The following is a 21891-nucleotide window of genomic DNA, read 5'->3' as shown; positions in this document are numbered from 1 at the left end:
GCTCAAATTCCTTTTTAAAGTTTTTAGGAAAAGACAATTTAAATTTTTTTTTTTCTTCCTCACTGTGTTGATGAATTTGGTAAGAGAGTTTGCTTAAGGTATTTGTGCAAAATAGACAAGAATTTCAACAATTACTCCTCCCCCCCCATTGCTTCCTATTAACAGGTCCACCTAGACTAATACTGCACAGACATTGGAGGAGGGACATGCACAGTGGCACACTTTGGTAGCAAGCTTCGTCAGAGGGTCTGGTACCTCCAGCCTTTAGGACTGGTGCAGCTATCGGTACTTTAATGGCACATCCAAAAGAAGTATTGTCTTAACAGCAGCTTTCCCCTTTCTAACCATCCGACTTTGTGAAATTTATTGAGCAAGTTTGCTGTTGTTGTGTTGTTTTCTCCTCTCCCCTGCTATCGCCCCCCCCCCCCCCCCCCCCCGATCCAACAGTGTGTTACTGCAGTATTTGAGTCAAAGTCCTTTTGGTAAAGATGGAGTCCTCTTTTTCAGCAAAAGCCTTGCTTAGCTTTGCGTTATGCTGCTAGAAGCTAGTTTACACAACATACTAGTAAGATCATAGGCGACAGGGACGGTGGGATTGCGTGCACCCTCAGCAAGTTTGCCGATGACACCAAGCTGTGTGGTGCGGTCAACACGCTGGAGGGAAGAGATGCCATCCAGAGGGACCTTGATGGCTTGAGAGGTGGGCCTGTGCGAACCTCATGAAGTTCAACAAGGCCAAGTGCAAGGTCCTGCACGTGGGTCGGGGCAATGCCAAGCATGAATACGGGTCGGGCGATGAGTGGACTGAGAGCAGCCCTGAGGAGAAGGACTTGGGGGTATTAGTGGATGAAAAACTGAGTATGAGCCAGCGATGTGTGTTCGCAGCCCAGAAAGCCAATTGCGTTCTGAGCTGCATCAAAAGCGGCGTGACCAGCAGGTCGAGGGAGGGGATTGTCCCCTTCTGCTCCACTCTTGTGAGACCCCACCTGGAGTACTGCGTTCAGCTCTGGGGCCCCCAACATCAGAAGGACATGGACTTGGTGGAGCAGGTCCAGAGGAGGGCCACAAAGATGATCAGAGGGCTGGAGAACCTCCCCTGTGAAGACAGGCTGAGTTGGGGTTGTTCAGCCTGGAGAAGAGAAGGCTCCGGGGAGACCTTAGAGCAGCCTGCCAGTACCTGAAGGGGGCCTGCAAGAAAGCTGGAGAGGGACTTTTTACAAGGGCATGTAGTGATAGGATAAGGGATAATGGTGTTAAACTGAAAGAGGGTAGATTTAGATTAGATGTAAGGAAGAAGTGAGGGTGGTGAGGCACTGGAACAGGTTGCCCAAAGAGGTTGTGGATGCCCCATCCCTGGAAGTGTTCAAGGCCAGGTTGGATGGGGCTTTGAGCAACCTGGTATAGAGGAAGGTGTCCCTGCCCATGGCGGGGGGTTGGAACTAGATGATCTTTAAGGGCCCTTCCAACCCGAACCGTTCTATGATTCTCTTCTATGATTGTTTATTGTGCCTTGCCCAGGACTGTTGACATTTCTTTATCCTTCAGTAAACTTTGTTTTCTGTATTGGTGCGTGAAATCTGGGGGAAAATTCCACCCTTTATTCTGAGTCACTGGGTACATTTCTGCTAAAATACGTGGAGTAACCAAAGTGGATGCAACTTGCAAATTCTCCTGCCTCTGACTGAATTAAATGACAAAGGAAAGAGCTGCCAAATGTGGATTCTTGACAACTGCTTTCTTCTCTCTCCATGTTCTTTCAAAAAAATAAATAGGATAGGAAAAGTTCCCTATCTGACTTAAGACGATCGCTGCTGAAAGTTAGATCTGGGAACATATGTGTTAGGAGTGTTTCAACAAGCAGTGACTGAACTCATGAGTCTCAAATTTTATGCAGACCAGGGCCTTTCCCCACCCCCCGCTTTTGTTGTCTTTTCAAAGATCTAATAGACTCTTGAATAAAGGGTGCAAAACTGTTTCTTCTTTTACATCTAGTTTTTCATCTTTCTTGGTTCATTGAAAGATATTTTTCTGATCTGCATTCATGTTATCATTTGTTCCCATAGGAGTGATTAGATTGTGCCAAAGCATAGAGCGCAGAGTCCTTGAAGCAATTGAATGAGGAAGACGACTCACTACAAGAAAAATGCCCTGGGACATGAATTGCTTTAATTAAAACCTTCAGGCAAAAGTTAGAAGTCTCAAAGTACATCTCATGTAAATAAGATGGCAGTTTCTTACTGCTTTTTAATGTTGTTTGATGTGTATTACAGTCGAGCAAATCTGTTTTCCAGTAGTTATACACCTACCATATAAATTTGTATTTTTGTATTTTCGTATTGCCATACAGATGTTAAGAAGCCTGTTTATGCATGAGAGTCAGATTCCCAAATGTAGTATTCTGTGCATGAAAGCAACAGTTGGAGGCTAAACACTGTTAAATTGACCGTTAAAAAGAAGTGATTGTACAGTAACTTTGAAAGTGGGATTCTCTCTCATGCATTGTAGGAGTGAACAGGTTTCTCCAAGATCTCCAGTGGCTTTATGCATAGGAAAAGCCCCATCAGAGAGATCAGTCAGTATTTAAAAATATATCAAAAAATTAATCCTAATACTTGCTACTTTTGCAATACCACGCAAGATAAAACAGTACAGATATTCTTTTCTAATATGCATTCATAAGTACTGTGTGTTTGTGTCTATATATATATACACACACAATACAAATATACATATATTTCAGGTGCAGGAATTTTCCAAGTCTCCACTAGCAGTGAGTTGCCAAGCTCTCATTTGAGAGTTTCCACTCAGTATCCCACTAATGCTGCAGTTCTTTGTCATGCCTCCAGTTGCACTGGAGAACAAAATACTGCTCCCCATTTCTTCTCCCCCCTCTAAATTTTCTCAAGGCATACTGCCTGATACTAAATCTTGGGAATAATGACAAAAATGATTCATTATTACTAAGTTAACCTAGATCATATAGGGCTTGACTTCTTCTGTCTGCCTTAGTGAGTTTGATGTGTACTTTCCTTCCAGAGAAAAAGAAAACGTAAATTCTGCACAGAATAGCTGTGGGGTTCTCTCTATAAAATGTCTGCTTCTACTTAAGTGGGCTGATGGTAGATTGGAAGCTTTTCATTGCTGCTGATGGCAAAGTGATACTTCATACTTCACTGGAGATTTCTGAACTCCATCAGTCCTTTATTGCTAGGAGTCAGTACGGCTTGGTAGATGAAGATCAAGACTAGAAATAAAATAAAATTTAATAATAAAAAAAAGCGCCAAAATTTCAACCCTACCTTTCAGGAATTTTTCTGCCTAGCAGTGGAAGGCTTGCTCACCTTCTGCATTAACATTTTGCCATTATTAAATGGCTACATCTGGCTTCCTTACACAGTGAGAAACAGGTAAATACTTTTGCACTATTTGGGATAAATGAAGTAGAATTTGGATATCTTGCTTTAATTTACAGGTTTAGGCACAGACCTTCCTGTCAGCAGGGCACTTTATATCTTCAAATGGTGTTCAACTAAGCGTCATTATTAGCACACAGGCAAACTAAATTTATTTGTCACCAGTGTATTCCCATACCCATTAGCATCCCAGATATTTGCTTTGTGAATTTCCTTTATCAAAACTCCTAGGTTATCCTCTGCTGCCACAAAATCCTTCAATTGCCTTTCTTTGGACATCTGGTGGTATTAATTGCGTGGTGGACCTCAGACAAGAATATTCTGCCCAGTTACATTTCTGGCTACTAGTGTGACAGCAAGTATTATTAGTAGTTATTGTTGTGTATTGATTTGCATTTTCAAACTGCCTTTCATCGAAGACCATTAATGAGCCATGTAGTGATTAGTTTCTTTTTGAGCAACTTCAGCAGAGGTTGATGTAAGCAAAGTTGCAACAACCAGCTAGATGTCTCAAAATAGGAGTCCTGGTATCTTGCCGCGTCCCACTGGCAGCAGGCCTGCTTGGCTGTTTTGTAGTCTGGGCTGGTGGTGTGATTTCGGGACAAGTTAGTGGGTGTACTTAATTTTGGTTGTGCTTGCACTGCTTCCTTGTGATGGAAGATCAGGTGTCCCGAGGTTACTAATACTGGTGTAGTGTCTGTCCTGTGTATATATAAGGTCACCGGTTTATGGCTGTAACATAGTTAGTCTTTCCCTCTTGATGTAGACAAGCTGGGTCACCAGGTCCCAGGTTCTCCAGTCTTGTGAATCTTGTGGCTGATGGAACACGGTGTTCTTCTTGCCTCTGGTGAGAAAGGGGTGTTTGCATAGGAGATTTGCTCAGTACCTTGCTGTGCTGTGTAAGCAAAGAATCCTTCTATCAATTCATACAAGAACTAACCCTGCCTTTTTAAAGGTCATTTCTGTCTCAGTCAGCTCTTAAAGTTCAAGAGGAAATAAACTGCTTAGAGTTGGCATTTTTCAAGTCAAGTGTCAACTTTGCAAGCCCCCAAGCCAGTGAATGCGGAGGAAGGAGAGATTAATAAGTGAGCTGCTTGGTTAATACGGTGATTGTGCAGAAACGTTCCCTTTTTTCTTTCCTCTTTATGGGGCTTTGGAATGAAATGGAACATCATTGAAATATCTCACTTTCTCCTTTTCACTTTGCAATGCAAAAGTATCCAAAGCTCTTTAGAACTGCTTCTTTTCTCATTAGTCCACTGACAGCAAGCAGAGAGTTTGTCAGCTCCAGTGAAGTAGGACACAAGGAACATCTTATGACAATGCCAATACCTAAAAGCTCCTTTAACCACAGAATCTTATTATCCAGTGAGAATAAAATGCACTTTCAGAAAGCAGCTGAAGGGTGAAGTCTCCAAGCAGGTGCGTGCCCTTAACTGCATTGACGCCTTTTCCCATGCAGGAGACAGTGGATCGATAAGGAAATAAACAGGAAGAATGGGCTTTATTAATCAGGTACAATGGAGGCAGCAGGGGAGATGATAATGGAAGACAGGTGGCAATCGAAGGGCATGCTGAGCACGGAGCAGCTACTGGCCGCCAAAGTGCCTGTATTGGATGGGGGAGATGAAGGCTATGGAGGGACCAGCACTGCTAATTGTGATGTTGGGTAACTCCAGAGAGAGCGAGCTGTGCATCCCATTTATTGTGTTGGGTTTTTAGTTTCGGTCTGGGCAACTTTTTCCTTATGTATTTGTTTTGCTGGCCCATATAAGCTCTCATGGAAGGTTTTCAGCCTAAAAATTTCTTCTTTCCTTTGTAAAGGAAAAGGACAAAAAAATAAACACACCAGCAGCATTATCTTTCTTGCTTTGCTTTCAAAAAAAAAAAAGTGCCATGGTACAAACTATTTTTTAAAGTGATAGATAAATTAGCCTTGCCCCATATCTCCGTGTTTTCCAGTTTTATGTTCTTAACCTTCTTGTTTTGGCTGGTACAGCTATGAATTCTTAATGTACGAATGCTCTGCCTGCCCACCATCTTGTGGAAAATGGTGGTGATAATGTATTAAGGGCTGTTTTTCCAAGTCGCTTTAAAATAGGAATAATTTTCTGTTTTTCTCTGTATGCAGGTGAACACTTGATCTGAAATCTCACATGGTGTTATTTTTTTATGCCCTTTGGGTTTTTATGTAGTGCATGTTTGGTTTCTCTAGATACATATTTAAAAGAAGAGCCCTTTGGAAAATTTGGGTCTTTGAACTTTTTCTTTGGTAGTCCTACTTGTTATTGTCACCTGAGATCGCTGAAAATGAATACTGCGTGTCTGTTAACCAGAGAGAAGATCATAAGCAGATCTCTTCTTGCATGAGAAGTTGATTCACAGTCCTTTTAATTCCTATTTGTGTTCTAACAGAAACACATGACGACAGGGGCTGTGAAGAGTCCTGGCTGGTGAGGCAGGGCAAGGTGAGGATCAGCCTGATTGTTCTGGTCTGAAACATCTGCTGCTCCACAGATTATGCACCTCAACCTTATCTTTATATGCGTCTGTAGGATGCCTGTGATCTGCAGCCACTTTTTATCTTCTCTTTGCTGCATGATCCTTTTTTGCTGTCCTCTGCAAAGGCCGCACCTTTTGGATAGCAAAGTTGTGGTCTAGTTGGAGCTGTGTTGTATGGTGACCTTTGCCATGCAATGCGGTGCTAAGGGAATGAAGCGGTTCTCTACAGAAACGCCCTCTCCGTTCCAAGCACTGAGAAAACCTGAACACAAGTATGTTCAAATACAATAGACAGTTATGGCCTTAATTCTTGCATATTAGGAGATTTTGGGGAGCTTTTGAGTCCCCCCCCTTTTTTTTTTGCATGGGAAGCTTATGGTAGCAGAGACTGATCGGCTGGACTGCTTGCTGTCACAGCCAAGAGCTGGCAAACTGCACCTGTGAGAATAGAATTTTTTTTTTCCAGCTACTAATTTATAGTTTGGAAATTGACTATGACTCATGTGTGAAAGAGATTAAATGACAACATATTCACCTATGAAAATGCAATAGAAATGTGCACCTGATGAAAATTTAAGCTAGATGAGATCTGTTGGTGCGCATTAAATATAAGCAAACCCTCTTTTTTAACCCTTTTCCCCAGATTTGCAATCAGATCAAAAATCAACCTAAACCAATGAATCAATGCCAGAAACTTTGGGAAAGTCTAATAAAGGAGCAAAGGTACATTGATACTTCTCATGTTTTCCTCAGTTTCAAGCTTAAGGATTTCCCGAGCTGAAGGTGATACCTTTTTGTATTTAATAGCCTGTGATGAATTTTCCTCTGTTAATTTTTTTAGTTCTTCTGTTGAAAGAGGCAGCGAACAATTGCTCCTTCTTCACCTCCTGCCACTCGTGATTTTGCGGACTCACGATTGTTTTCATTCTCCTCAGACTGCTGTAGGAGAATATAGTGCAGCTAAACATCTGATTTTCTGCATCAAATCCGTTCTTCCTAGTTACTGAGTGCTGGCCAGAGCAACACCTGACAGGGGCATGAGACTTTGGGTGGTGAAGATTTATCAGGGCTGGTCTTCATTATTCTCCATTAGATGGAGAGGGGACAAATGATGCCAGTATGGTCAAGTGGGTATTAAAAGGCAGAATGGCAGCAAGAATGATTGCTGTGTTAGAAATGCATGGCCAAATCACTGTGGGCTGGGAGCTGGGAAGTGAGCAGATGAAGCAGAACTGATCCCGGTGTGACTGGAGAGTCTGACAGATGCCATCCCTTCCTGGGAATGACACAACACTTGGTATTGCTTTGCATTGTGGGAAGCAATGTTTGCAAACAGCACTAGTATCCCACTAAGTACCTCTGTAATTGTGTGTTGATTTTGCTACCGAGAGATTCCCATGAAGGTGAAAAAAGGCTGTGCTTCTTCCATATCCCAGGAAAGAGAGGGATGAAGAGTGCTGAATCAACCACTGTGTCCAGTAGTCTCGTAAGAAATTCCATAGGAAATTGAGGCAGATCAGCCCAAACGGAGCTTTCATGCAACCTAAATTAGTGGCTGTTGTGCGACTTCAGTGGTGCTGTAGTTTGGCTTGGAAAGGAAGAGGTGAGTTCTGCATCCTCTCAGATACACACATGGTGCTCCAGGTGTAGATGTGATGGTATGAGCTGTTACAAACCCTACAGCTGAGACACTCGCTGATTGTGCAAGGACTCCTACTGTGTTTTAATCCAGTGTGAAACTGCTGGGCTAAAAGCACCACGGAAACCATCTTAACGCTTGTGTGATGAATCATGGCGCTGCACTGCGGAGGGCAGAAACTCTTCACACCACACCTGTTGAATCCACGCTGGACTACCATCCCTTCCCTTCAGCATTTCAGTATTTGCACATGGAGCTGGTTGATGCGTGATTTGTGATACTAACTGGCTGAAACCAAATTACACTGAACAGAGCAGTTCCTTTATGAGCGGTACAGAAACAAAATGACTTGTTTGCCATGTCTTTAAATTCATTTCCCTATCACAACTTCACCCCAAAATAAAGCATCTGACCTCTCTGCTCATCTAGTGATTTTGAAACCTGAAACTGCCGCATAAGGCTATTTACATGTTCACCTGACTGGTTTCTGCATAAAGTATTCATTACAAAAAGATTGCATGGCATGTAGTATTGTTTTATTAAACATTTAAAAATATTGATGCAGAAGAATTGATGTAACAGGACTATAAATGTAGTTGTTCTGGCAGTTCTCCTTCCACAGTGACAGCTTTATTCCTCTTGCCTTACATTGGTTTAAGGGTTCTTTGAGCTAATTTGGGGGACAGAAATTAGAGGAAGGTCTAGGTAGGTCTCTGTGCCCTGCAGGTAAGTCCTAATAGTGTCAGCAGTCCAGTGCAAGATTCAAATAGTGCTGTGGATTTCTGGGTGGTAACAGGGAAAACAAACATCAACAGAATGTTTTTAGGAATAAGGTTAGCAGGACTTCATTAGTAAGTCTGATCTGGGGATATCCTTTTAATGGGGAGAAATCACTGCTTGGAAACATTGTCTGAGAAAGCAGTTTGCCTCTGCCCAGCTGCCCAAATACACCGGCTGAGCAGAGTGCGAGTGTGCAGTTGTACAGTATTTCTTGGGCTTACGGAGAGTGGGGCTACAGAGCCACTGCAAAAGGAATGGCAAATATTCATGGTGTGATAGTCTAGCTTGGAAAGATCCCAGTATCTTTAGTCTCATTATCTGACACCAGATGGCTGGAGACTAGCTCTTCTCTGCTTTGTGGGTCTGTGTTTGCTTATATACATGCCCAAAATGGATGTGTATGAGAATGAAAAGTAATTTAATGGGGATGAAGCTTACGCCACACTGGATGTTTTGGGGGCACTTTCAGCTAACTCTACTGTTTTTCCTCATTCTTGTTCTTAGATACATGTTCTTGCTTTTATGGTGTTTTTTTTTTTCAATTTTAAAGTAGTCTTTGCCCCATATGGAAAATAGGTACCTGGAAGACAACATCAGGGTTGCAAGGTGAAACTCTCGGAGGGTAGGAAATGCCAGAATTAGTCACCTGATGCCCCCTTAGTCTAGTTTCCTATACCCTACAGGATTCCTGTTTCACTTGGCAGAGATGGTGCCTATGTTGACTTAATGAGCAGGTATTAATGTTTTTCTACTGAAAAAGTTAATAATTTATTAGTTATTTCTTATGCTAGCCCTGTTATACCAGATGCAAAACAAGGAGAAAGTGTAGCCTTATTTTAGCGATGCCATTCTGCAATAGTTAGAACTTGTTCTTTCAAAACTCTTAGCATTACCCAAGGCTTATGAGTAGGCGCTATTGCTTTCAGCAGTGGTATCAGTGCCCATAATGACTAAACACCAAGGACTACCTTTGAAAAGTTCATGGTATCAGCTGGGAGCTCTGGCATAGGCAAGAATTGGAACCAGGTTTTTTTGGAGACTTTCAGTTGCCTTAATGTGAGACCATTCTCTTTAAGCAATTTCTGCGCTTCATTAATCTTCCAAATTCTGCAGCAAATGAGGCAGAGATCCTGCAGAAAACAGATGCAGTTAGCAGCGAATCCTGATTTGTTATAAGAGCATGGTAGAAGAGATCGTGCTTTACCATGTCACATTGTTTATGCCCAAAGACCCAGTGGCACTTGGAAAATTCATGGTTACAGGTCAGGTTATTTGGTCATGGAATTTTTAAGACCTTTGCAGTCTTAATATGCTTCCATATTTTGGATTTAACGATTAGCAGGTCTGTTACAATGCTTTGCTTAATATGGCTTGGATCATGGTAGAGTGCTTTGATGTAAGTTGAGTTAAAGCAGGTGGGAGGCGGATATGAGTAGAAGTTAAATTGGTGCTTGTGAGAAAGAAAAGCCAAGAACAGCAGTCTGTTGGAGTGCTTGTCATAGATAGCTAAGTGACTTTTCAGCCATTCCTTTACTTTTATCTGAGCCAATGTCCCATGGGTAAGTGCTAGGGGGTAGTACTTAATTATTTGGGTTTATTTGTTGTCAACAAGTACCCATTATGAATTCTCTTCTGAGTCCCCAGTGAAAACCTAGACAGGTTTTCATCACATAACCTGGAGGGGGTTTCACTGACAAAAGCCTGATGCTGAAATGCTGAGCCGTAGCTTTGAATTTTAGTGAGAGAGAATTATGATGGGGGTCCATCACTGAACTGTTCTGCAAGAAATATTTTAGACAATTGTGTTTCTATAAATTCATTCATGTAGTCTTAGATTCAGATATTAAAAAAAAAAGAAAGTGACTGAACAGTAATACACAATACTCATTTCAATACTCATTTCACTGTGGAGTACAGTAATGCACATTGGAAATGAGGTCTCATTGGAAAAGGTAATTTGAAACAGATCCGCAGAACCTTCACGAAGCTATAATGAGTCATGAGTCTGTGAGGGCTCACTTGTTATATTGCAGTGGAGGGTTTAATGTTTTGTTTTTCTCATCGAAACACTTTGACCCTCTTTATTTTATTAAGATAAGCTATTATCTAACTGTCAAGAACCTAGAATTTCAGCAGATTTGTTTGCTGACAAGTTGGTTCAGCGCAACCATTCTCCTACTCACGTCTCTCCCTATTTCAAGCAAATTTTCCTTTTTTCACTTCTCTTTATCAGTCCTTTATCCTTTACAGCTCCTCAGCTCTCATGCTGCCTATTCCCAGATGACTTTTCTGCTCTCATGATAAGTGTTGGTTTGAATTCATAACAGAAATTGGAAATACTCTTAGTCACTCATGATGTCTGTGCTGTGTTGCTGTGCTTCACACCAGTGCTGGAGAGTTGGGCCTGTGACTTGACAGCTTGCTGGGAGGGAGAATACTTATCGAATTCAGAGCATTTACAGGAGATTTTTTATAATGCACATTATACTGGATTGGGTTGAGAAAAGTATGTGGTGCCTTAACCTTACTTCCCACTTTTGACTGTGCAACAAATTGAAATCCGTGCCACATGTATTTGGGGGTGAGTGGGGTTGGTGGGGAAGGATAGAAGAAGAGGCTTAATCTCTGTAGTGAGGGAGAAGCCGAAAAAGACTAGTACAAAAAGTGTGAGAAGTTTTGACTTTCTTCATCATATTTGGGCATGGCCGTGAGTTCATCCAGCCCACAAGTGTGATTATAGATTGGTAACTGATGGGGCCAACTGCATTATTCATTATGGTTCAGATTGAAATGAAATCGTGGAGGGCAATTTTCTGTCTCACACTTCAAGGTCAGATGAGAGTATTTATTATTCCCTCTCTGTTTATCTGTGAATGCAAATTGAATTTAGTGATTCAAATTGATGAAATGTTAGAAATATAAAACTCATCAGAGCCGACATGAAGAGAAATTACTGGGTAGAGCTGGCCAGTGACTTCACCATCCCATGTACAGGCCTCTGCTTTGATTAGTAATTATTTCAGTCTTTGGGTTTTCTCATTCCCAGTTTTGTTTCAGTTGTTGTCATTTTTATTTTCAAAGAAAAAAGTGTAATAACACTTTGACGCCTTTAGAATTTAAATTAGATGATGTAAATAAAGCCAGCTGCAGAGAGGATGCTTGGATCCTGGCTGGAGAAAAGGTTTTCTTTCAAAATTCTTCCTTGGGGTTGTTTTTTTGGACTTTTTTGTTCGTTTGTTTGTTTGTTTTCTTCCCTCCTATGACAGTTCCTTTTCTCCAGTATTTTGCTCCCTTGCATTGCACTGGATGTTCAAAGCTGGCATGGGGTGTGACGGGGAAGGGAGCAGCCGTTTGCCATCTTGTGGTGCTGAAGCTCCATGCGTTTCCTTACTGACATATCGCCCGCAGGCTGCCCTTCCTCACTAGCCAGTGTTTTTAGGAGAGCAAAAACTAGGATCTGCAAAGAGGACCTTATAAGCATGGCTGTCTTATTGAGATAATTGGAATGGAGATATTCTCTTCCCAACCCACTGTAATGCATTTTGAACAATTTAGTGAACGTCTTGGCCCTGTTCGGTGTATCAGTCTGTGGTCAGCAGGCATTGCCATAGTGTGCGTCCTGTTTTCTGCAGGGTTGGCAAGACACTTTTAACTTGTACGGGGGGGATTATTCTTATCTCAGAGTGGGAGTGGAAAATCCTTATCAGTGAATGCTCTTTAAAAATAGGCAGTCCTCTGTAATTGCCAAATGCCACATACAAAATTATGATACAGAGATAGATGATACATGCTGTGCAGGCTATATGCTGTGTTAATAATTGTAGAGGACTGTTGTTTTTAACTCCTGCTTTTTAATTACTTGCATTTTATTAAGAACGTTTAATATTTGCTTCTCTACCAAGCACTGCACAGGGAATCAGTTTGCTCAGGATGCAAGTGTGTCTAACTTCTTGTTGATTCAGAACAAGAGCCATGAGCATTTGGACATACCAAAAGCCCTTAATAGATTTGTCTACATAAGCTATTAGAAATCACTTTGTGTATTCAACTATCAGCTTGATTTATCCTGTAGCCAATTTTACTGAAGACGGCAGCATTTTCAAGTTAGTAAGCATACAACAAGCAATGTGGGTTCAGGAGTTTTTAAATACCAGTAAAAGTTTTATTCGCCAAATAAATGTCTTTAATAGAAGCTTTGGCCTTATGAACACTTCAGTGTTGGAGGCTTAGAGAAAGGATATTTATGCCTGTAGTTATCTCACCCTTGAAATATTTTACATTCCAGAATTCAGTGATGGATGTATTTGACAAACTATTCATGTTTCAACTTAAAAGCAAAACAAACCACAGAAGTCTCTCATTTATTAATTAAGACATTGTTCTCATGCTCATCTTGATGGTGGATGTGGAAAGCATGTTTATTAGCGTGACAGTAAATCTTGTGTCGAGTGGCTGATTAATAACCATTCAGATAGAGCCACACTGGCCTTTGCATTTTGGCAATGCTCCTGTTCCTGGTTCCTTTGAGTTGTGGACAGCAAAGCTGCGTGTGTTGCAGCAAGAGTGTTGACCCTGTAATGAAAGGAGCAGAGGGTGCCTGATGTGAATTTCTTTTAGTAAATCCTAACTCCTGCCAGTCAATTATGGCTATTGTACCAGGGCTGGGACATAAAATTTGTGTTATTTCTGTTCCATAACTGTTCATTTCTGAGCCTGATATTTATGCTGCTGGTTAGGGAGTAAAATTAAATACAGTCTCAACGATAAAACATATTGTCAGTGTACCAATAAAGCTCTGAACATCTGTCTGCTTCTTACCCATTTCATCTGTCCACACTAGCAAAATAATTCTCTTTATGTTGTTCCCTCATTATAAATTCAGTATGATTCAAGTCTTCTTTGTATGTAGAGCAGCAACATGGTGTATGAACTGCTTATTTTTGAATGATTTGTAATTTATGGAAGCCTAATGATGGTGAGTTACATAAAAGGTCTTTGAGAAAATACAAAGTGTGAACCAAGAGAAAGTTTGCAGATATGTGCTGAAGACTTGGGAGAAATAAAGAGCAAGAGGAAAGCTTGTCTTCCTACTGACTCTGTAGACTGTTTCGTGTAGTATTTTCTGTAGCGGTATTTCATATGGCTCCTCTGTAAGGCACAGTGCAAGCTTTAAATAAAATATAGCCCATGTGATTACTGCCACTAAAGATGTTAATATTTTGTATCATTGCGCCTTCTGAATGTAGTAAGCAAATAACAGATAACATGGAAATGTTGGCCTCCATAGTTCCCACTTGTTTGTGTCGCAGTAGCAGCGCAGTGTTTGAGAGCAGGGATGGATGCTGCTGCTTCAGTTTATTCACAGTTTTGTATGTGAAGAAGAAAGGTAGCAGAACAAGATGTCAAACAACCTTATTTTACTACAGATTAGCACCCAGACCTTTGACTTTTGAGCTGAAATACTTATAGCACTAAAATAATCTCCTCCTTCCTGATGTTTGTTTTTTCTAGTTTACCTGCCTTAAATTTGTTAGTTTAGGCAGCTCCATTCTGCAGCAGTGTTCTCAGAACTCCCCTCTGTCTTTTCAGCAGCATTTTATAATGGATCACTTTTTTCCTTTTTTAGCATAAGATGGAAATTTTTCTGTTTTGCCAAGCCCCACCTTTTCTTTCCTGTGTCCTGACCCCTTTTAAGTCAGACTGGTTTTATCGTCATCTTCTCCCTTCTTTTTTTCCTTTTGAATTCCCATCCCAGATGGTGGTGGTTCCTGTCGAGGCAGGCTGGGCAGAGGCTGAGGGGGGAAGAAGTCTGTGCCAGAAATTGGAGGTTGGAAGGAGCCTTGAGAGAGGGGACAAACAGGGATGTTCTGCTGCTATCCACTGGACAATATGGACATATGGACTGGGATGAAAAATAACAGTTTTGTTCAAGCTCTCTGTTTATCAGTTTCCAGTGTGGTTTATGTCTTTGCGTGTACTGCCTATGAATGTGTAGATATGTTAAGAAGGCTGCAAGTTGTCAAGCCTCAGGAATGGGTGTGCTTTTCTTCATCCAAATGTCTTGCTACAAAACAATTTCCCTTGCTCCTTTTTCCCTCATTAGCTTGTGTGCTAACCTTTTTATTTTGGACCCTGTCGTGAAGATGTTGATAGTTGCAGCCTTTTTCTTTTTTCTGTTATGTATGTGCGATAGCACTGTCATGGTATTTTCCCTCTGTGCGTCTTCAGTGTTCTTCCCATCCACGCTCTCTGGTTTTTGGTGCTTTCTCTTTGATGTGATCCTCGTATCTGACAGTTGGCCCTGGTATGTGCAAGTGTCTCATCTTTTCCCGCATTGCAACATGACCCAGACAGTGTTGCTCTTCTAATTGTCTCTGTGCCGCTGTGTGTTTCTTGTTTTCCTCTCAGGTTGATGTACAGACTGGTTCTGGCATCCTGTTTGCTTTCCCTGTTATTTTTTTAGTATCTCTGAGGTGGTAACTTGGCTACCAAAAGGATGGAATGATTAAAATAATGTTTTATGGATCATTGGGGGGGGGGGGGAAAAAGCTGTCAGCTGCTATTGTAATTTTTTGAAGGAGATTATTAAAATGTATCTTATAGCTTCAGTATTCACTCTCTGCCGTCATTGTTCTCAGTCTTTCAAAGAACATTCTGGAAAATGAAGTTTTATCATTAAGATTACATTAAAGTGGATTACAGAAGGGAAGCGCAAAATATGAAGAGTCTCAACAGCTCAGAACAGAAAGATGTTGGCATCTCATTCAATGGGATGTGCAAGAAGGAACATTAATAGGCTGATAAACAGAAATGACTTTTTCCCTTTAAGGCTTAAAAGGTTTACTTTGAACTTGCAAAGATTTTTAGAAATGCCAGTTCTCCAAGCTTATGTTGAACGGAGAAATTTGGGCCTACTTTATTTTATTTTTTTAATGCTTGTTTTGAGTGAGCAATTACTTTTGAAAAGCCAGAGGTGTCATCAGTGTGGAAGAAGAGTGCCCACGTTGAACTTTTGACAGCATTTGCTGCTGGGCACCTACATTCAAATCCTGTTTTGTGTCAATAAGGAATATAACTTTCTTTCTTTCTCGTTTTTTTCTTATAGAGACATTTTATGTTGTATTTGGTGCAGTTTCTGGAAGAATTATCAATCTGTCCTAAGAGAGGAAGAAGGGATCTCAATAATTTGCTTTGGCATGGTGTGGAGGGTTGTAAGGAAGTAGGATTTCATGCTTCCTCTAGCAAGGAAACCTATGGTAACAGAGTCAGTTCAGAGAGTTTGAGTATTGTCTCTGCTTTCATAGACATCTCTGGCATTTAAATTTTATGTACATTAACATCACATGTGATCTGAGGCTGAAACATAAACAGATGGTGGTGTTCTTTCCGAACACCATGCAATGGCTTAGGAAATTGCCCATTTGTCTCTCTTTGCTTAACTTTTCTCATGTTTTAAAAGTCATTTTCCAACCTAGTTCAAGAGGTATGTGTGTGGCAGAATGTCTGTGTTCTCCATGAGATGTGAATCTCAAATATTTTTCATTATTTCAGGAAGGAAACCTAGCACATATCTCATTTTTCTTTGTGAATGTCAACTCAATCATAATCCGTAAGTCTACTCAGCGTTTATAGAAATAGGTCACAATATTGGGAGATTAGGAAAAAAAAATTCTCCATCGTCCTATCAAAATGTTTTGCAATAATCAAATACAAGATTCTGGCTGGTTTGTAGTATTTAATCTTATGTTTGAATTTTTTCTGTTGTTCTGACCCTAATCAGGACTAAGTTTCTTTGATAGAGCAAATAATATTTGCAGTAAGGTTTCTGTAGTGCGATTTAATTTTTTATAACACAGTTGATGATGTTTTTGTACCTCTATTTACCCTATGCATAAAAAAAGAATATTGTTGAACAAACTCTAATGAATCTTAAGACAGTAGCTGAGGTTACCTAGTCTCACCCATCTGTTCTTCCCTGTATTGGAGGCTGACCTGTTGCAAACCTGCTAGGCTGGCACATATGCATGGGTGTAAAGTCTGTCTTAGCACAAGCTTGGCAAAGTCTGTCTTAGTACAAACCCCATGGAAAGGGGGATAAGTGTTTTAAGCCTAGGATTTTGAGAGGCATGGTGTGATAATCTTCCTGTTACATTTTAAGATGTTGCCCAAGTTGTGTCCATCTACCAGAAATTACTGTCAGCCTAAATTGCCCCTGAAGGGGTGTTCAAGGTATAGGATACTGTATTGTGAACTGAGCAGCTGAGGTGTGAGCACGTTTGCATTTGCTAGCTATACTGCAAAGTGGTAACCTCCAACAAAAGGATGGGCTGGAGACCAGTGGTGGGTAGCTTTATAATTTGGCAGCCGTAATTTCTGAATGATGTGAGGTTTGTACATTGCAAGTAATCACTTCTTGAGTGACATATATGTGCTTGTGACATTTGACCACTTAACTTTATCCCATATTTCACAGTATGCCAGGACTCAACCTGCTATTTGTCATCTTTGGATGTTGGTTTCTAGGAAGTTTTTTAATATTGGATTGATTTTGTTGAATCTGACAAGAGGTGATTCTCTACTTCATCCTGTGGAATTCTTGCATTGTTCAATAAGCAAAAGGCTAGTGTTTCTATTTAAGTATCCACAAGACTGAATTTGAGATGTTCGCTGAGGCTGAGATGGGGAAGGGAGCATCCAGTGCAAGGCTGGCACTGCTTCATGTTCCATCATCGCCACAGATACTACTCTTGGGCACAGGTTCCTTTTTTGACTGATTAATTAAAACAGAACCAAGGAAGTAGTGGTGCTCTGGTAATGAAATTATCCATTTTCAAATGCAGATTTGAAGCCCTCTTGATGAACTTTCCCACCTGAATACAGCAATGAAGAGACTATTTCACAGTCCCTGATTATTAAATTGGTCTGTGAATGGTTCCAAATTGAACTGGAGCTTTAAACAGGCTTCTAATTAATCCAGTGTTTTAAAGTACATGTTTTTCTTCAAGGAGGAGGATTTTGAGGTAGGGGCACAGCTGCTTGGAGATTTTGGTGAATTCCTATATAAATTTCCCAAGAAGCACAATTTGGTGACCTGGCAGTGCACAATGTACCTGATTTACGCTAAGAGTATCTTTTAAGGTAGTGTTCCCTTTCTGATCTATCTAAACAGTACCTTAATGATAGTGCTATTTTATTTAAAAGCATTTTTATTTATTTTCTTTTAATTAGAATGGTGAGGAATACCCCTCTGAAGCACTCATAAATTTTCCAGTGTTGCTTTTAGCATCAGAGAAACAAAGATCTTCTGTTCCTGACTATGCTAGAGATGTTGGTTTTGATCTTTCTAGCTTGCTTGAGGGTTTCGACTTGTGTGCAATACTTTTTTTCATGTCCTGCTCACTCTTTAAATACTTAGTGCAGTCTTGGATAGACTTGCCATACTTAAATTATGAACTGACTTTTACCATCACAAGTATTATTTCACTCGTATTTTGTTATTGATCAAGTACTTTGCCAGCATATGTGATCTGTGATGAGCTGCTTGATGTGTGCCTTGGAACAGCTGTCCATTAGTGTCCCAGCAGCAGAGTGAGTATCTGAAGGGCATGCATGAAGAACATCTGCAGGAATACATGGATAATTGTGTCACCATGTCATGCTGCGCAGAGCTGAGAAGAAGAGGGACCAAGCTATTTGGCTTAATTGAGAATCGTGTCCACACTGCAAAAGAAGTGCTAATCACCTGGCCTCAGAAGACATATCTCTTCCAATATAGATTGCTGGCAAGAGCAATGTGCAGGTGGTGGCTGTAATTACTTGCTGAGTATTATCTGTCTGTCAAAGCAGGTCATATTAAACCTCAGTTTTACTTCTATTTTGTTAGGAAAAAAAAAGAAAAGATACAGTAGAACCCAAGATTATGTGTCGTTTGTTGAAAACAAGCATCTTCTCAAAGGCAAGCCAGTTGATTTTGAAATAGATATGCAATTATTTATATGCTTTGCATATGTGAGGTTCCAGTAGTTGTCTTGTGCTGAGCAAGAAGGCTGTCACTGTGATGGTTCTCCTCTCATATCTCTTTCTGAGAACAGCTGATAATGAGACTGCAGCTACTCGGTTTCCAGTGGTGCAACTGTAAGATGAAATGGCACCAGCCCCTGTGTCCTGGTATCATGGTGATGCTTCTCCTCTCAGGCTTTACTGATCTGTCTGACTAAGAGACAGTGGTCAAGATTTCACAAGTCTGTGTTGTCTTTCTTAGTGCCCGAATACTAGAGAAGGCCCGGCAGCAGCTACAGGAAGAAGTACTACGGATTCAGAGCCAGCTCTTGGATGAGAAGAAGAAACGTGAGCAGCACGAAGCACTGGTCAGACGGCTGCAGAAACGTGTACTGCTACTCACCAAGGTGAGTTTCTAGATAATGTTTGGAAAAGCCTGTGTCCTTATTTCTTTCCTCCAGGTGCAGTCCTTGCTATTTCTTCTTTGTTCACCTCTGTAACTGCTACTACAAAGTTGCTATAGGGTCTTCGTATAGTGGGTGCTATAAGACACGTGAAATTTGTATTTAGGACTCCATTACAATAAAAGTACTAGTTCATCCTAAGGCTTTGCTAGGGTTCCCCCATCTGGGCTCATGCTGTGTTGGCGATACGTGACTTTGTCCCAGGCTTGGCATTTGTGCGAGAGCAGAGAATTGAATCATGTTGTCGCTAGAGTGTTTTGAGCCACTGAAGGGAATTTATAATGGCTTTGGCTGCATCGCCTCCTTTCCTAAAGAGAACGAAACGACGGCACCTTGTCAACTGTTCCTGTGGAAAAACAATTTACAGAGAGTAAGAGATTTGCCTTCTTCTTACGCTGAGAAGTCTGTTCAAATGTAATGGTAGGCACTAGACCAGTAAATTGAAAATACGTTTTAAGATTCTTTCTATAGGATATATCAAAGAAGCCTGCATTATCCTATATCAGGTATGCACTCGTGATGAAATTCTGTACAATAATTTTGAAGTCTGTAGAGCATTGAAAACTTTATATTAAATTCTGAGAGTGCTCTTTCCCAAAGGGAATAATAATTCTCTATAGTCAGAATGATAGTTACTTCACTTTCCAAGAATGCTCCTTACAAAACTTCACTCATCTGAGCAATCTCCCTGATGTTATAAAGCTGCTCACGTAAGTAAGCTTATGTGTGTGCATAAGGTCAGACTCAAGTAGTTGGAGCACGTGAGGGGGAGCCAGGAACATCACTGTGTACGGGGAGGAAGGCTGCTGGTATGGGAGTGTCTGAGCAAAAGGAAAAAGAGCTGTTTGGTTGCCTGTGCTTTAGGCTTTAATTTTCAGTGTCGACTAAAGCATTTTGATCGATTTTAATTGTGCTGCACCCAATTCTGTGTAATTCCGTGTCATTCTTGAGCCAAAGAAGCTGTGATATATGGTGCAGTAAGCAGGGCTTCTTGAAGCATGAAGCAGCCACTTTACAAGAGGATATTCTATCAGATCTTCTGGCTGCAAAATTTGATGCCATGGAGAGTCACATAAGTGAGAAGAGAAAAATGACAGCAGTTCTTTCTGCTTCACACTGAGGTGGACACTGCAGTCAGGGTGGATGGACCAAACTCTCTCCATGGAAACAGAAAAGGCATCTCTTAGTCTTTCTAATACCCCCAGCAGCAGACAGCCTTCCATAGTGTTCTAGTTTGTTACTGGCATGGCTGGATATGACACAGGTGGATACTGAGCCTAATAAAAATCCTTCCCTTACAACCTTCTCAGCTGTCTAGCATTGCGCTGGGCTGCTCAGCCCTGAAGGAAGTTTCTCAGATACTTTCTAAAATATTCCCTTTGTTAACTTATTTCCAGTTCTCAGCAGAAACATGTTTTGTTGTAGAACACAAAATATTATTACTTTTCTTTAAATACTGGACAAAAAGACAACAGTACTTTGTCATGTAATGGATTGTACCCTAATTTATATAGAAAGACAGAGCCTTTGCTTTGTTTGCTATCCTCCCCCTGAAGAGTAGAGGAAACGTTGGAAATGTCCTTCATCAGACCATGACAAATAAACTCCTGTTTTGACAGTGGAAGTTTTCAGTGTGCTCAATGATTCCTCAACTGACCTGTTTTAAAGGAATAAAGACTTTGCTGTTCTGTGAAAATTTATATTCCAGAGAATGCTAGGCGTCCTTTGTGAAGAAGTACATGCATTGTGGTACTTGGGCAATCTATCCTTGGCACTGTTTCTCCCGCTGGTTGCTCTTCTCATGCAAAACCAGAAGAAGGAATTCCATTTAATTAAAAAAGCAGGATATTGTGATTTAATATGAGATTGAGCAAATATATTGCCTGTTAAAAATAATTATTTTACATTGAAAGCATATCACCTAGAATGGTATTTAATCATCTAATTAGTGGCATCAGTCGTACAGTGTCCTTCTATGTAATTTGAGAATGGAAAAGATGAGCGCTCTCTATTGAATCTTTGTCTTGTTAAATAGGACTGTGAAAATCTAATTTGGGGGAGACTATTATATATATGATTGAATTGCTATTGCTTTTGATAGTGTGATTTTTGCATTTGTGTATATTTGACCCTCTAGTAGGGCAGTGAATCTGCTCCTGTATGCTGAGCAAATAAGGATTGAAAGGCATCAGATGTGTTTAACAGTGCAAGTTTAATGCAGTAATAGCTATCTTTTCTTGTGGCTCAAATAGTAACCTGGAAGTCTCAGGCCTTGAATATGTTTGAAAAGACCAATAGAAAATGATAAACTGTTCCTCATCTGATAACAGCAGTGCCTAATATTTTAATAGTAAACATACTGTCTTCAAGAGGTACTTGCTTTGCCAATCTGATTCCTTCTCAACTTACTTTTATGGCTATTGAATTTTTTTCCTCAAAATTCAAGCAATACTTTTTGGTTTTCACAGATTGCCTGTCTCTCTTGTTCAGTTTTGTTCATTTTCTACTTGCCACAGTCTCTGTCTTTCTTGGTTGCTCTCATTTCCATTTCAGTGCATTTAACTTCTCCCTCCATTGCTTGCTTCCTCACCTCATTTGCTTCTTTTGGGCTTTCTTGACCTTACTTGGGCCTTTCCAGTTGGTTTACTGTTTGGAATTGGCACAATTGTCAGTCTAGGATACTTTGGTGAGTCACTACAAATCTCTCTTCCCTGGCAGACTTGAAGAACAGCGTTCTCCAGTCTTTGACGTACTAGTGCAGTGGTCCAGCCCAATCGAATCCCCCTCTGACAGTGGGCTGGCGTAGGAGCTGTGTCCTGGTTATTCCTGTTGACAAACTGCTGTTTAGAACATGTTAGTTGATTAGTTTCTCCCATATGTCCTTGTAAATCAGGGCAGTACTGAAGTTTTCTGATCTACATGTTTTCAGTGAAACATAAGACTAGATTTGGACACCCGAGAGGTTTTCAGACATTGATGGCTTGAAGGTATCTCCTGGAGTGTCACTCTATTCACTTAAGGTGATGAAAAAGAAATTGATGTTTGAACAGATGTATTCACTTGCTCTTTTAGAAATCCACTTGGCTGGGCTCGC

General features: G+C 40.7%; 1 protein-coding gene across 3 annotated transcripts in view; it reads left to right on the top strand.

Moving 5' to 3' along the window:
* Nucleotides 1-21891, top strand: part of MAD1L1 (mitotic arrest deficient 1 like 1) — a 379520-nt gene that overhangs the window by 101427 nt on the left and 256202 nt on the right. For all 3 annotated transcript variants that reach the window (XM_049791592.1, XM_049791593.1, XM_049791591.1), the window contains exon 11: nucleotides 18596-18740. In XM_049791592.1, coding sequence (XP_049647549.1) covers nucleotides 18596-18740 — 145 coding nt within the window. The remainder of the gene's footprint in view (nucleotides 1-18595; nucleotides 18741-21891) is intronic.

The sequence above is a fragment of the Accipiter gentilis genome, chromosome 33 (assembly GCF_929443795.1).
Source record: "Accipiter gentilis chromosome 33, bAccGen1.1, whole genome shotgun sequence".
NCBI classification, from domain to species: Eukaryota; Metazoa; Chordata; class Aves; order Accipitriformes; family Accipitridae; genus Astur; species Astur gentilis.
Note: the sequence above shows the minus strand (reverse complement) of the source record. Positions and strands in the feature narration are given on the sequence as shown.